Source organism: Chiloscyllium punctatum, chromosome 41, assembly GCF_047496795.1.
Source record: "Chiloscyllium punctatum isolate Juve2018m chromosome 41, sChiPun1.3, whole genome shotgun sequence".
Lineage (NCBI taxonomy): Eukaryota > Metazoa > Chordata > Chondrichthyes > Orectolobiformes > Hemiscylliidae > Chiloscyllium > Chiloscyllium punctatum.
This window is the reverse complement of record NC_092779.1, coordinates 49,504,991-49,520,625: the sequence shown is the minus strand read 5'-3', so window position 1 is coordinate 49,520,625 and position 15,635 is coordinate 49,504,991. Positions and strand designations below refer to the sequence as shown.

Here is a 15,635-nt window from a genome sequence, read left to right as displayed (position 1 = left end):
GTTGAAATCCCCATGCTCCCACTACCGGAGCATAGGGAATGTTTTATGTGAGTTGCCCTCATTTTGCCGCATTATATTCCAAGCTTTAATTGTATTTAGTATTGTAGGGTTTTTACAGTGATCAGTGATGATTTTCCTCTTGTATGAAAACAAGAGGTTAATAAGTGGGCATTTTACTTGAGAAGCCTCGATGTCCAGCCAGATTGATTGCGGGTCAGACAAGACACAATCAGCTATGTAACTTAATAGGGAACTTAACTGATATTTCTTAAAATCTGGGAAATCTAATCCTCCCCTTGCCTGTGGAAGCTGTAACATCTTCAGCTTAATGAGGGGCCGTCTATGATTCCAGATAAAGGAACCCAGCCAGCCATACAATTTACGTAGTGCCAGCCTCAGCAGCATCACCGGAAGCGTTCTCATAGGTTACAGGAGACGGGGCAGGACATTCATTTTAATTAGTGCTATTCTGCTTAACCAGGAAATTGGAAGGTCTCCCCATCGCTGGAGGTCCTGCCAATGTACAATGTTAGCCTTGTATAACTGACCAAATACTGGGGAGATAAAGATGCCTAAATATAAGAAACCCTCTAGAGACCACCGAAAGGGAAAGTGGGATCTGTCCATTAAGTGGGATGTACTAGCAAAGCCACCCATTGGCATAGCCTCCGATTTTGAAAAATTAATTTTATAGCCTGAAAATACACTAAATGTATTAATAACTTGGATTAAGCGAGGTATGGACATCAGAGAATTACTGAGAAATTGAAGAACATCATCTGCATAAAGGGTAATTTTATGTTTACCTGTACCCATCCGAGGCCATTATATTAGGGTCAGCCCGTATAGCTTCTGCTAGTGGCTCAGTTATTAGCATAAATAACAATGGCGAAAGAGGACATCCCTGACGGCAGCCCCTATCTACATTGAAGCTATCCGAGCCTAATCCATTGGTAATCACAACTGCTTTGGGATCACTACAGTGTTGAAACCCATTTGGTAAACATCTTTCCAATGTGTAAAACAAATATGACCATTCAACCCTGTCAAATGCCTTTTCTGCGTCTAATGAGACTACTACTCCTGGTATCTTTCCCTGATGACAGGCTTGAATCACATTCAAAACCCTTCTAACATTATTGGATGATCTCCAGCAGTTAATAAACCCGTCTGATCCTCCTTTATGATGTGTGACAACACCCTTTCTAGCGTCAATGCTAATGTTTTAGAAAGGATTTTAAAATCTACATTTAGCAAGGATATTGGTCTGTATGACGGGAAATCTTCTGGGTCCTTTCCTTTTTTGAGAATGAGAGAGATATTCGCCTCTTTCAGCAAAGGCGGGAGACAGCCCTGACTGTATGAGTAGCTATACATATCCATAAGTGGACCAACCAATATTCCTGAAAATTCTTTATAGAATTTAGCTTGAAAGCCATCTGGGCCAGGTGCCTTACCGCTCTGAAGTTGCCTGATTGCGTCAAGTATTTCTTGGCTTGTTAAAGGAGCATTCAAGACCAATACCTGTTCCGGAGTTAGGTCCGGAAAGGTCAGGTTTTTAAAAAATGACTGCATCCTCCTAGCTCTGTCTTCGCAATCCTGCGATTTATACAAATCAGAATAAAATTTTCTAAAGATTGCGTTAATCCTTTTATGATCATGAGTCAGAATACCTTTACTTTCCTTGATAGATGTGATAGCTTAATGGGCCGTTTTTTTTCTTTGCAAGAAATGCTAAGTATCTACCAGGTTTATCGCCAAGTTCATATAACCTTTGTTTTGCAAATAATATTTCCCTCTTAGCCATTTGGGTAAGCGTGGTGTTCAGAGCTGTCCTAAGGGCCGTAATCCTTTGTAATTTAATAATAGAAGGTCTGTCAGCGTATGCTGTTTCAGCTGCCTTTAAGCGAGCTTCGAGCAGACGCTGTTGTTCTCCCTTTAATTTTTTCTGGGTCGCTGAGTATGAAATGATCAAACCTCGTGCGTAAGCTTTGATGGTCTCCCACATCATTGATGGGTTGCTAGCCGTACCTGAATTAATTTCTAAAAAAGTTTTAAATTCTTGAGAGAAGTACTTTACAAATTTACTATCTTTCATCAGGAAGGGGTCCATTCACCAATGCCGAGGGGGATGTCTCATTGTTCCTCGCCTTGATTTCCATATATACAGCAGCGTGATCAAAAATTGCTATACTGCCTATTTTACAGGATGATATGGAATTTTAAAAATCGAGGGGCAAAATAAACATATCAATGCTGGTATGACATTTATGTGGATTGGAGTAAAAAGAAAAATCTCTGCCCTGTGGGTGAAGGCATCTCCATACATCTACTAATCCTAATTCTTTGTTCAAATCCACCAATTGTCTAGATCTGGGAGGTACTCCTGCGGTTCTCTTGGGAATCCTATCTATTTCCAGATCCATAATACAATTATAGGGGGAGATTTTAATTGTATGACAAGCACTGAGAGCCATCAATTTTGAAAAGGCTTCCGTTATACATTTAAAAGGATGTGCCAGGGGACAATACAGATTTAAGATCCCATACTCCTCTCCATCTAGAAGGGCCTTTATCAGAATATACCATCCAGATTTGTCTTTCATCTGATTTAGGATTTTGAAAGGGAAATTCTTCCAAATAAGAACAACAAATCCCCTACTTTTTTAACTGAAGCAAGAAAAGAAGGCCTGATCAAATCCACCCTGTCGTAATTTCAAGTGTTCAGGTGTGTCTCCTGTAGGAGAACTATATCAACCCTTTCTTTGTTGAGGTTTGATAATATTTTCTTCCTTTTGATTGGTGAATTACTCCCCTTGACATTCCAGGTGCACTATTTAACCAACTGATTAACCATAATCATCCTGGGAAGTCCAAGACCCCTTGGGAGGGGAAACCCTATCCAGAACATCCTGAGCATACAGCATATAAAATTCACAAAAATAAAGGCTTGCATCAATATAATAAAAATCTATTTTTAAATAAAAAAATAAAAAGTATTTAAATGGAGATTTCCTCCCTTGTTCCCAAGGGGTATCGTTCCTTTCCAAAAGTCCATCATAACCTCTCCCAACCAGTGCCCCACCCTTGACCCAGGCACCCCTCGAAAGGATGAAGAAAATTCAAGTAACTACAGAGCTAGAGTTAACAGTGAGCACCTTAAACCTCTCTCCCCCCCCCGCCCCCCGGATATATTTGGTAATGCTAATATCATGTATAAAGATGTATAACTATAAAATTACAACCTCAACAAGTAATAATTAAATATAATAATACAAAATAACAGGGGAAAACAACCCCGCTCCTAAAGACAGAAATAAAATAGGATAACGTAACCACCTCCCCCACCAATATTAACTAGACCCCCCGGCCTATACATGGGGGGGGGGGGGGGGGAAAAAGAGAAAATTGCTAAGTAGAGAACAAATAAATAAATCCCTCTCCCCACCCCCCCGAAGATAATATTCAACTGTAAGGAAAAAAAAAGGGATTAATATAAAGAAAAAGGGGGGTGATGTAAACCGGAGTTGGGGAGGGGGGGGGGGGGGGGAAGAGACCAAAACATCATCAATTAACTCTTACAACTTATCTAAGAGAGTCCAAAAATTCCTTGGCCTCTTCCGGCGATCCAAAGTTATTCACAGACCCCTCATGGTTAAAGTGTAGCGTCACTAGGTAGCGCAAGGAGTATTGAATATTTAAGTCCCTTAAACACTTCTTCGCTTCATCAAATGCCATCCTCTTTCAGACCAGAGCTGGGGAGAAGTCCTGGAATAACATAATCTTGGATCCTTTGTAAATCATGGTTTGGGGATCTTTCCCAAGATTTCTGGAAGCTTCTAAGAGCATCTGCCTCTCCTTATAGCTGTTTATAGGACTGGGCGGGGGCGCTGATTCGAGCCAGGCACGTGTATTGCAACCCGGTAGGCCCATTCCACCCTTACCTGGCCTGATCCAGCCTCCAGATTTAAAAGCTGTGGAAGCCACTGTTCGAGAAACGCTGTAAGCTGGCCTTCCTCTTCCCATTCGGGAAGGCCCAGCAAATGGATATTTTTTCGACGACCTCGATTCTCAAGGTCGTCAATGTGATTCTCTAAGGTCCGGACTTGCTGTTCAAGAGTCCGGACCCGATCCACGGCCTATTCTGCTATCGTCTCGGAGGTCGCGCCTTAATTCCGCCCCTCCGACTCGGCGCTTGATTTCCTCGATGTCTCGGTCGTGCTTTTGTAGCACGGTCGAGAGTGAATCCCATCGGCTCCAGGAGTCTTCGATGAAGATGTCGATCTTCACATTGAGTTTGGAGATTATTTCCACGAGGCTCGCCACCGTAGGCAAGTCCCCCGGGGCGACTACGGACGCCTCAGTTGCAGCTGGGGAGGGTGGGGGAGGGGTTCCTGCCTGCTGAGAACTGCGGGCTCCCCTCCCTTTAGTCACTTCTACAGGAGATTAGATTGTTTAAATTCAGTACTGAGCAACTAATGACATTAAGTAAAAACTATTTTAAATGATTTGGTGAGTGTGGTGGAGGTGGGTGGCCCACTTTGCCCAAGTCTTGGGAGGAGCACTATAGACTCAGACTTGCTGGGTCGCCACCATCTTAGATCCCCCTACTTTTTTTTTATATTCTTTCATGGGACATGGGCACTGCTAGCAAGGTAGAATATGTTGCTCACCACCTGCCTTGTGAATCTGCTTTCATCGATCTGGTACAGACACACACAGTTTTATGAAGAGCATTCCAATCTAATGCTGGTGAAGGAATGGTAATATGATTCCAAGTCAGGAAAGTGTGCTGCTCCCAGGATAACTTGCAGGTGGTCCTCTTGTCCATTTCAGTGGTCAAGGATTTGGAAGATGTTGTCAAAAGGCGTTTGGCAAGCTGATATAGTACACCTTACATATAGCTTACAGTGCTGCCAATGTGCACAAGTGGTGAATGGAATGAATATTTATGGCAGTAATTTTGTTCTGTCAGCATGCTAGTAAAGTCTATGGTAACTCTCAAATGTAAAACTTTACAGAAAACCAAATTCCCTATTTGGATGTTGTACACGCCCATAACAACAGTTAGATGGATGAAATGAAATGGTGAATCAATAATTGTGGAATAGATAAAGTGGTAGCCTACTTCATGAAATCAGATCATTAATTTGGGACATGCACAGACCCATATAACCATCTATGGAACTGTGTGTCTAAATTCTGCTCCAACAATACTAGCATAATATCCGAAAAGCTGTTGGTCCTCGCTCTGTTTGGTGCAACTTGTCCAACCCGTAGAGATCCCAACTCCCCATGAAGTGGTCCTAATGTCACCAGAATCTAAAGCCCTTCTTCTAACATATTGCCTCGAGCTAAACATTAATCTGCTCTATTGTCCTATTTTTATACCCAGTTTAATGTGACACTTGAAGTAATCTGGAAAGTTGCTACCTTTGAGATCCTACTTGCTAGTTTCTGTGCCAGCTTCTTAAATTCTGCCTGCAGGACCACACATACTCTCTCTACTTCATGGGTAATGATATGAACCATGAAGGCCGGCTGTTCACCTTCTCCCATCAGAATTAACCACCAGTGGCTAAGTGTAGTTAGTGCTTTCAGGTTCCATCATTAAATTTAGATATTTGAATTTCTATTACTGAAAGAAATTAATATAAAAATGAGAAAAACATTACAACAGATGCAAAAATCAGCATCTTTTTTTAAAAACATAGGTAGATTAGGTCAAATATAAACTTGCAGTTAAACTGTCTAAATATGCCTTACTTCCAAAAGCAAAGTTTCAATATTGAAGTCATTACCAAATTCTTGCCAAAAATGCTGAATTTCTACAGGTAGCTTATGTACATATCACCCATTGATAAACTGGACAGAAAAATAACCAAATAGGTAATTCCTAAAACATCTAAAATGTAGTTAAAAACTTACCAATCTTGACTAGAGCAAAACCATTGAACCAAATCAATTCAAGACAGCTTAAGAAATAGGATCAATAGGCCATTCAGACCTTCGAGCCCTCTACACAATTCAATGAGATCATGACTGCTCTACTTCAACACGATTTTTCTATACTACCCATGTATCCCATAATGTGTTTATGATGAATCAATCAACCAACCTCTTCCAAAGATTCAGCACCCTCTCGGTGAAGAAATTCCTCATCTGTTCTAAATGGTTCATAGACATGCACAGCAAAAGGTGGAGCCATTCAGCCCAATGATCACGCACCAAAGATCTGAATACACTAAGTACATTTTCTAGCTTTTGGCACATAGATCTGGGTGATTTCGCAACGCAAACGAATATCTAAATACTGCTTAAAATGTTGAGAATGTTTCTGACTTAACTATTCTTCCAAGCAACGAATTCCAGACTCCAACCATTCACAGGGTGAAAACATTTCTCAACTGTGCTCTTATACTTCTACCTCTTGCCTTAAATTCATGTCCCCTCATTAGCGACTCCACTATTTATGATAATCCTCCACACCATTCATTACTTTACTAATTTTAGCGTCAGCCACAAACATTTTGATCATACCCTTTACATTTAAGTCCAAATCATTTATGTACACCATTAACAGCAAGTGCACTAAGACCAAGCCCTGCCGATCCCCACTGAAAACAGATTTCCAGTCACCGAGGCATCCTTTACCATTATCATCTGCGTTCTAACACTCAGACAATTTTGGATCCAACATGCCATTTTGCCTTGGATTCCACAGGCTTTTCTTTCTTGACCAGTCTGCCATGAGGGACCTTATCAAAAGCCTGACATACAGAGCACATCAAATGCATTTGATAAAATTTGATTAAATTTGTCAAACACAACGCTGACTATTCCTAATGAATTCACATCTTATTTCAGATATATTTCCAATCAGTGCTGGTATTCTAGAAAAATAAATTTACTTGAAGTCAGATTCTGCCAGAGATATTTTCTCATATATTAATAAGTGCAACTTGAATATATTTTTAAAAGCACTTCAGGTTTACGAACAGGTTTATCTGCAGGCATCTTCGGTTCAGAAACAATAATCAAAAGCAATTTAAGGTACAAACAACTTCTAGGAACTTACCTTCTGTAACAATGATCAAAGCATTCATTGCAGAAATGTTCCCCACAAGATAAATGGTACCAGCGTGATGTATAACCATTTTTAGCACATCTAAAAATGACAAATCACAGAAAGGAATTTAAAAGAAACAAAATCATTCTAAATTTAAACACAATCAATTCTGAATGTTTCAGTGTCAGTTGAGTTTTAGGTAGTAGCACTCTTGCCTTCAAATAAGAAGAGAGTGCATTCAAATCCAGAGTCTTCAGTACAAAAGTCTAATCTAACATTCAGTATATTGCTGAAAGACTGGTGCACTGTTGATGATGCTGCCTTTCAAATAAGGCATTAATCATGGAGACTTTGTCTGCTATCTCAGGCAGACATAACAGTTCAAATTCCATCATTCTGCAGAAATCCAGGAGAAATTTCTGAGTTCTAACCCATACCTATTACTAAATCAACACAGCAACAGTTAGGCCACTTTTGAAATACTGTGTTCAATTCATGTCTCTCTGCTATGGAAGGATGGTGTAAAACCTGAAAAGGGTTAAAAAAAATTCCAAAGATTTTGCCAAGGTTGGAGGGTTTGAGCTACAAGGAGAGGCTGAATAGGCTGGGGCTATTTTCCCTGGAGCGTAGAAGTTAATAAACTCATGGATACAGTGAAAAGACAAGGTTTTTCCCCCAGGGTGGGGGTGTCCAGAACTAGAGGACATCGGTTTAAGGTGACAGGGAAAAGTTTTATTCGGGACCCAAGGGGCAACGTTTTCCACACAGGGGGTGGTGAGTGTATGGAATGAGCTGCCAGAGCAAGTGGAGGAGGCTGGTACAATTGCAATATTTAAAAAGGTATCTGGATGGGTATATGAAAAGGAAGACGTCAGAGGGATATGTGCCAAATGCCGGCAAATGAAACTAGATTAAGTTAGGATATCTGGTTGACATGGACAAGTTGGACTGATAGAGTTGTACAGCATGAAAACAGACCTATGATTCTATGACAAAAAAGCATTTTGATAATATTACATTGTTGCTTGTGGGAACTTTGTGAATCAGCTGACTGCCCTGTTGCCTATATTACAGCAGTGATTACATTTTTCAAAAAATGTACTGAGGGGCTGAAAGTTGTTTTGAAACTTAACAATTGTGAACAGTAGTATTTAAATGTAATTGTTATCTCTAAATATTTCGAAACATTACGTGGCTGTAATGTAATATCACTGTGCTAAACGAAAATGTGAGAACATAATCCCTGCATGTAAATTAGACCAGCTCCTAAAATTTTTCCAAAATACTAGCCATCTCAAAACATCTTATGAACAGCATGGTGGCTCAGTTGTTAGCACTGCTGCCTCTCAGCGCCAGGGACACAGGTTCGATTTCAACTTCGGTCAACTATGTATAGAGTTTGCACATTCTCCTCGTGGGTTTCCTGGTTTCCTCCCACAGTGCTGGTTAGATGAATTGGCCATGCTAAATTGCCCAGTGTTCAGAGATGTGTAGGTCAGGTACATTAGTCAGGGGAAATGTGAAGTAATAGGGTAGAGTAATGGAACTGGATGGTGATACTCTTCTGAAAGTCGATGTCAACTTGTTGGGCCAAATGGCCTGTTTCCACTGTAGGGATTCTATGCTATTACAAGTAGGTAGGCCAGAACAAGAAGTTGCAATCATATAGCATCTTTAATATAGTAAAATATCCTAAGTTATTTCAAGGACAATATTCAATAGAAACAGAGTGAGAAGTGTCTTACCAACTGAACATCTGACTAGAAGCATGACCAAAGATTTGAGAAATTTGGAAATTAAGGATGGAGAAAGTTGCAGGCATGACTACCAATAATGTACAACAAACTTCTTTCTCACCATGAGGTCAGAATGAGAGGAGAATTGGGAAAAGGCTTCAGAGAGAGGGGGAGGAAAGATCATGAAATGATCTGAACAGAAGGATAAAAATTTTAAACTCATTGGGGAATTCAGATTTAATGTGAGTCAGAAGGATGGAGACTTGATGCAAGTTCTGAGACCATCAATAAGATTTTGATGAAGATCAAATTTATGGGGTGGGGAGTAAAAGCGAAAAATAAAATGAACATGGGCATGGTGCGCAATAGCTGAGTCTGGTGGGATAAACAGCTGATCAGTTAAGTTGGTAGATGTTAACAAGGTCAATTTCAGATTTTGAGTGGTAGAGGATGTGGGAACAGTAGCTCAGCTGAGGGTTAACTGAAGTAGATGGTTTAGCTGAGCAGTCAAAACAAAAATAAACCAGAGGTCTCCAGCTGTTTTTACCTTGAAAACTCTCTTATACACATTTCAGGCATCTATTTTCCATAATACTGGTACACATTAGATTTATCCAACATACACAGAGACTGAAGTCACCCACGAATATTGCATTACCATTATTGTATGAATCTGTAAATTCCAGATGCATATCATGCTTTATATTATCTAGACGATTTGGTGCCCTGTAAACAAATATCTTTGCCATTTCTTTATGCAACTTAATTGTACATCTTCTTCTGAACTAAGATTGGCTCAAAGTAATGTACTGACCCCCATTCATTATTAACAGCACAACCCCACCTCTCATCATTTTTGCCTGTCCTCCCAAGATGTTGAATATGCTTGAACATTTAGGTACTGTCTTGACCACCTGCAGCCACATCTCCACAAAGGTAACAAAATCAAGTTAATTTTCTTCTACTTGTGTCAACTATTTACCATCCGTGCTGCAAATGTTACACACAAACCAGAGAGAGTACCTTGAATCCTGTCTTTTTATCATTATGTCTCTTGGCTCCATTTATATAGTCTATTATCAGCTCAATTTTCTCCTTTCTGCATTTCCTTTCAGGTTCAGATCCTTAAACGAAAGTTTAATCCTTCCCCATCAGCACTAACAGGCTTCCTTGTGCAGATTTTAGACAACTGCACAGGCGAACTATTCACTTGTGGCTACATGCTAGATAAACTAAAGTTAAGGTTGAAAAGGAAATAGGCTATTAATTGATTAATTGATGTCTGGATATATAAAGGTGAACATGAGAAGGGCTCTTGTGGTGCAGTGGTTGTGTCCTCATCTCTAGATCAGAAGCATGGATTCAACTCCCACCTGGTTAAGGTGTGCGATAACATTGTTGAACAGGCTGGTTCAGTAATAGTGTTCCTATCGCAGAGCCAGACGCCTAGGTTCAAGTCCTACCTACTCCAGAGGTGCATACAAACACCTCTGATCAGGTTGATTAAAATATCTCAATGTATTTAGCAACTGATTCCTGGAACACTAGCATAAGGGGTCCTTGTGGTGTGTGGTAGTGTCCCTATCCCTGAGCCAGTAGACCTAGTGAAGTCCTACCTGCTACAGAAGTGTGTAATATCATCGCTGAACAGGTTGATTAGAAAAACAAGGTGTAAATGAGGAGTGCTCTTGTTGTGCAGCTTCACATCAACGTCATTTCTCAAAGTAGCAAGACCTAAATAACCAAGAACTTTGCCAATTTTATGCTAGTGTCACTCATGAGATTTCTTATAATACTCAGAATCTCTGGCTGCCTTTAGCAGGAATACTTACCAGCTGTACAAAGCACCCCTCCAAAGTAAAAAGGGTAGTGTCTTGTGGTAGCATTTCTACCTCTGAGCCAGGGGTTCAAGTCCCACCTGCTCCAGAGGTGAGTCATAACTTCTTTGAATAGTTGAAAGAAAATATGTGGCCTACCTGGACTCAAATCTCCAAAACAAACAGGGGCACAGGGATCACTGCTGTCTGGTAGACCATGACATTCGTTCTAGCTCTGAACCAGGAGATACAACTTGGGACAAGTTGTACTAACTTCTATAAAAGTGAGAACTGAGGAGGGATCTTGTGATGCAGTGATAATATCCCTAATTCTGAGCCAGGTGACCAGGACTCAAGTCCCTGCTCCAGAGGGGTCATAACATCTCTGAATAGGTTGATCCAGAAATACCAAAAAGGAGAGACTCAGAGTGATAGCTGCTGGATTGGCATAATCAATAAACTATTTACACAAAAACATGTGCCGGCCTCAGCCAAGTTACAATCTATTAACAATTTCCAATTTCAAAAAAAATTGTGTTTGCACAAACTAGAACCATTAGAAAATTATTTTTAGTTAGGTAATTAACAAAAGCATACAGACCAGTACACGTGAAGAGTATACACAGCAATGACAAAGCCAAGGTACGTGCATTGATGCACAGGGTCATCTGGCATGAAGGGAGCAATCTCGGCTCTGAATGTCCTAACAAACCTTTCAGCACGCATTTAGTACAAGCTCACTTGACAAACACAAATAGCATGTCTGGCTCATGCAGTGAATTACTAATTTGCCAGAGGATAACTCAATTCTAACTTATTTTCACTAATTATATCACCTTGAAACTATCCTCTGGGACAGGCTAATGCATGCCATACCTCATTTAACCAACACGACTGAAAGGAAAGTTGGAGTTTCAAGACATTTGTTTGTAAACAAGGGGGCAGCACCCAATTTTGAATCCAATAGGGAATTCAGAACAAAGTATTTTCCCAAATTAGTGAGCATGTGGAACTTGCTACAACAGGAAGTGGTTGAGTAAATATTATCAGTGCATTTATGATGAAGTTAGACAAGGATGCAAGGGAGAAGGGAATGGAATTACAATGGTAGATTTAAATGACAAATGAGGAGAGTCTAAAGTGGAGCATAAATGTGAACATAGACAAGTTGGATTGAACAATCTATTTCTGTGCTATACAATTAACATAATCCTATTACCCTGAACATCAGAAGGACACCATCACCCGAAGATGAAATAGATACTTTCAGACAGCCCGTAAAAAATAAGGCTTCAAAGTTTATCTATAAATAACGTATTGGTAGCACAATACACATTTCACCCTTACACACTGTCTGAACAAAGAATGATAGGAGCTAAACATTTCCAAAAATGATCCTGAAGCTACCTACTATTGAAAACATACCAGAATTCTATTCCAAACATTCTTCTATAGAACAATTATGAAGTGTCAATTATAAAGTTTTACATCATAGAAGGTTTATTAGAGAGTACAATAATTAGATGTCACCATTTAAATCTACATAGAAGTTCACATGTGACAAGGGAAGCCAGCTTCTGAAGCACCCCGAACACCCTGGAAAATGCAATCACAGATGTGACTAACCAGAGAAAAGGTTGCCACAAGGCTGTTGGTAGAATTGACAGAATCGATAAGGAGCTGATCCTCCAACCACAAGTTAGCATTTGCGTGCATTTCCTGCTCCTAAGGATTATAGTGAGTCTATCAGCAGCCTGCGCTCATGGCAGCATACAGGTGAGCAGCAGCAGTGAAGAAGGCTGCCTAGACAGAGGAACTCAGCTAACTAAACCTGAAAACAGAAGTGATGAATTTCTTGCACAAGAGGGGAATTACAGTGGATGTTATTATAATGAACAGAATTTAATCTAGATTTGCATTTAAATGTTAAACCTCAATGTATCTCACACACTGGGAATGACAGGAGGTGCAGTGACTCTGTAAGGGACAAATGTGCAAACGTTCAGTTGTGATGGCAACAATCCATGGAAAGCACAGATAGCGTGATGGCTTATTTTGCACAGAAGTGTGCATGTTAGCTATTTAAGAGACTTTTTCCTATTCATATCTGTCATCATGTGTCAATTTAAATGCTATGCAATCCAGGTAATAATGGCTTTTCATGAATTCAAGTTCAATAAAAGGGTGATAATTAAAGATTTTGATGAGTTCTTCTAATTCTGCTTCCAAAAAGTCCAAATATGTCAATTTGACTACATCTCAAAGAAGAATGAAAATCAAAACTGAAAATGAAACTGAAAACTAAAAGTAAAGACCTTGAAAAAAAATTTTAACTCCTGTTAAATTCATGCTCTGACCAATAGCATAATTCCATTAAGCACACACTTTATTGAAAACTCAGCATTTGTAAATCCCAAAACTGCACCAATACCAGAAAATTATATTGATTATTACATTGCTTGTCCAAAGGGAATTGAAGAGATTCCAACTGAACAGCTGGACAATAGCCCTTCTGTTCACCATATTGTAGCAACCTATTAACAGAATTAACTTCACTTGCCTCTCTGAAGCACTTGCAAAACAGACAGGATATGTTGCACTGCAGCCAGCTTTTTCACACTTCCTATATTTTTTTTCAGAACCCTCTTCCTCTTCCTCAGTTTCAAAAGTTTTCTTCTTGACCTTCATTATAAGAAAATACAAAATGAATTTGACAATGAAATTTGGATCTCACACTCCACAAATGTTTTCAAGTTCATATTATTTTTCAAATTACATATTGTTTAAAAAAAAAGACATTTTGCCCAAGCTTTCCATCTTGCACTTAACAAGACAATTCTAAGGATATGGGGTACACCATTTACGACTGATATGAGGAGAAATTTCTTCAGAGTGGTGAGCCTGCAGGATTTGCTACCACAGTAAGCAGTTGAATCTAAACACTGTCGGATTTCAAGCAGCTGAAAATTCCACTCAAGGCTAAATGGATCAAAGGACATGGGGGAAAAGCAGAACAGGCTATTACATTGGATGATCAACCATGATCATAATGAATGACACAGCAGGTTCAAAAGGACCAAAAACCTTATTTCTGCTCTTTGATTTTTACGTAATTCACAAGAACAGAAATTGAAGGGGAAAACATTTATACTAGGGAGAGTACTGATCTGTTGGCATGGAGACTGTAGTAGAGATATGGTCATGGAGTGATGCACCCATTAATGATGATTGATAGCTTATCGTCAGATTTTATTTAATCTTTAAACTAAGTATGTTGAGTCCGATATCCAACACACCAGATAATGACCGACAACTCTGCTGACATTTCTTGGCTAGATAATCTCAGTGAGAAGAATTATGCCGATGACCAATTTAGAACAGAATATTGGGCAGCAGCCTGGTGCATTTGCATGTACTAGAAGCTACATATATTTGTATACAGGATCTTGCCATTTGCAGACAGAAGGAAGATGTACTCACATTGTACCTGTTTCAATTGAACAAAATATGCGACAGCCATTCACCAGTTCACTGATCAGCCTCAAGTAATCAGAGTTAACCCATTTGGTTTAAAAATTAGTATTCTTGTGAATTATCCTGATATGTACAAGTTGAAAAGTGTCAAAGTGTGTCATTTTAGAACATTTAAGTTTTGTACTACCAAACAACTGTTTCCAAATTATAAAAATACAATTACAGACCATTACAATGTATTGAGAGGACAAGTAATATTAAACCAATTCGATCAAATGCTACAATCTTCTACAGTCAATGGATCATACTATATCCAGCATAGTCCACTTACAACAGTTCACATTAATCTGCAAAGCTGCAATAACATCCATCTTGCATCTTCCCATTGTTGCAAGTAGTACAATGCAAATTGCATCTTTAGTTGAGAACAATAAATTCTGTGCATCAATAAATTGAGAAAGGGCCTGTGAAAGCACACAATCATTAACATTCGTGTGGTCAGTAAAGAGTGATCACATCCAGCCTAACACAGCCTAAGCGAGTATTATGTTTGGGGAATTCGGAGGAATGTAGAAATACATTGTTTAATTTTTTTTCCTCTCCATTTTAAAAGTTTAAAGTTCAGTAATCGAGTGAAAAGCTTAATAAGCTCACAGATGGACAGTTGTCAGTCAATCAATTGAAGCTTGGACAGGGTCTTAATAGGTGTTAGGTACTACTGAAGTCTAACTAGTGTGGGTCATCTAAGTTCACCTCAGCCCTGTTTCAGAAAGCGTCTATCGAAAGCACACCATCAGTAAGCTTCACAAGTAAGAAAGTAGAGATCACATCTGCAGTGCGACACAGCCCAAGTGGAGTATATAGTTTGAGGAATTTAGAGGCAACATAGAAATTCAGTGCAGATAGGAAGAGGTACTTCTGCTTTTTTTTGGCAAATACTTTGTGAAGTGTTTTTATTAAACAAGATAAATTGAAACCCAGAAGTAAGGGCCCAACACAAAAGAGTGACATCACAGGTAAACCCCAAGTTCATTGCTTGGTGCTAGCTACTATTTTCATTAAATCCCTACAGTTTGGAAGCAGGCTATTTCAACCTTCCAAACAGCATCCCACCCATACCCACCCCTCTAATCTATCAGTATACCCTTGCATTTCCCATGGCTAATCCACCAATTTTGTACACCCCTGGACATTATGGGCAATACAGCATGACCAATCCACCTTACCTGCACATGTTTGGACTGTAGGAGGACACCAGAGCACCTGAAGGAAATCCATTCAGACACAGGAAGAATCTGCAAACTCCGCACAGACAGTTGCCCAAGGCTGGAATCAAACCTGGGTCACTGGTGCTGTGAGACAGCAGTACTAACCATTAAGATACCATACATGTCTTAGAGTTGCCTGGACACTGGTTCAGGATGCAATCGCACCCCTTTGATTAACTACCTCAAATTCAATCAGGGACAACAAATTAGATAGAGGGATCCAGGAAGTAGTGCTGAAGGACACTCTGAGCTTGTCTAAGAGGTTTAACTT

The 15,635-nt window shown here is 39.6% G+C and overlaps 1 protein-coding gene across 4 annotated transcripts in view; it reads right to left on the bottom strand.

The window, feature by feature from the left end:
- Positions 1–15,635, bottom strand: part of kdm1b (lysine demethylase 1B) — a 111,516-nt gene that overhangs the window by 83,272 nt on the left and 12,609 nt on the right. For all 4 annotated transcript variants that reach the window (XM_072560893.1, XM_072560896.1, XM_072560895.1 and 1 more), the window contains 2 exons: positions 13,183–13,304; positions 7,079–7,168 (listed from right to left, as the gene is read on the bottom strand). In XM_072560893.1, coding sequence (XP_072416994.1) covers positions 7,079–7,168; positions 13,183–13,304 — 212 coding nt within the window. The remainder of the gene's footprint in view (positions 1–7,078; positions 7,169–13,182; positions 13,305–15,635) is intronic.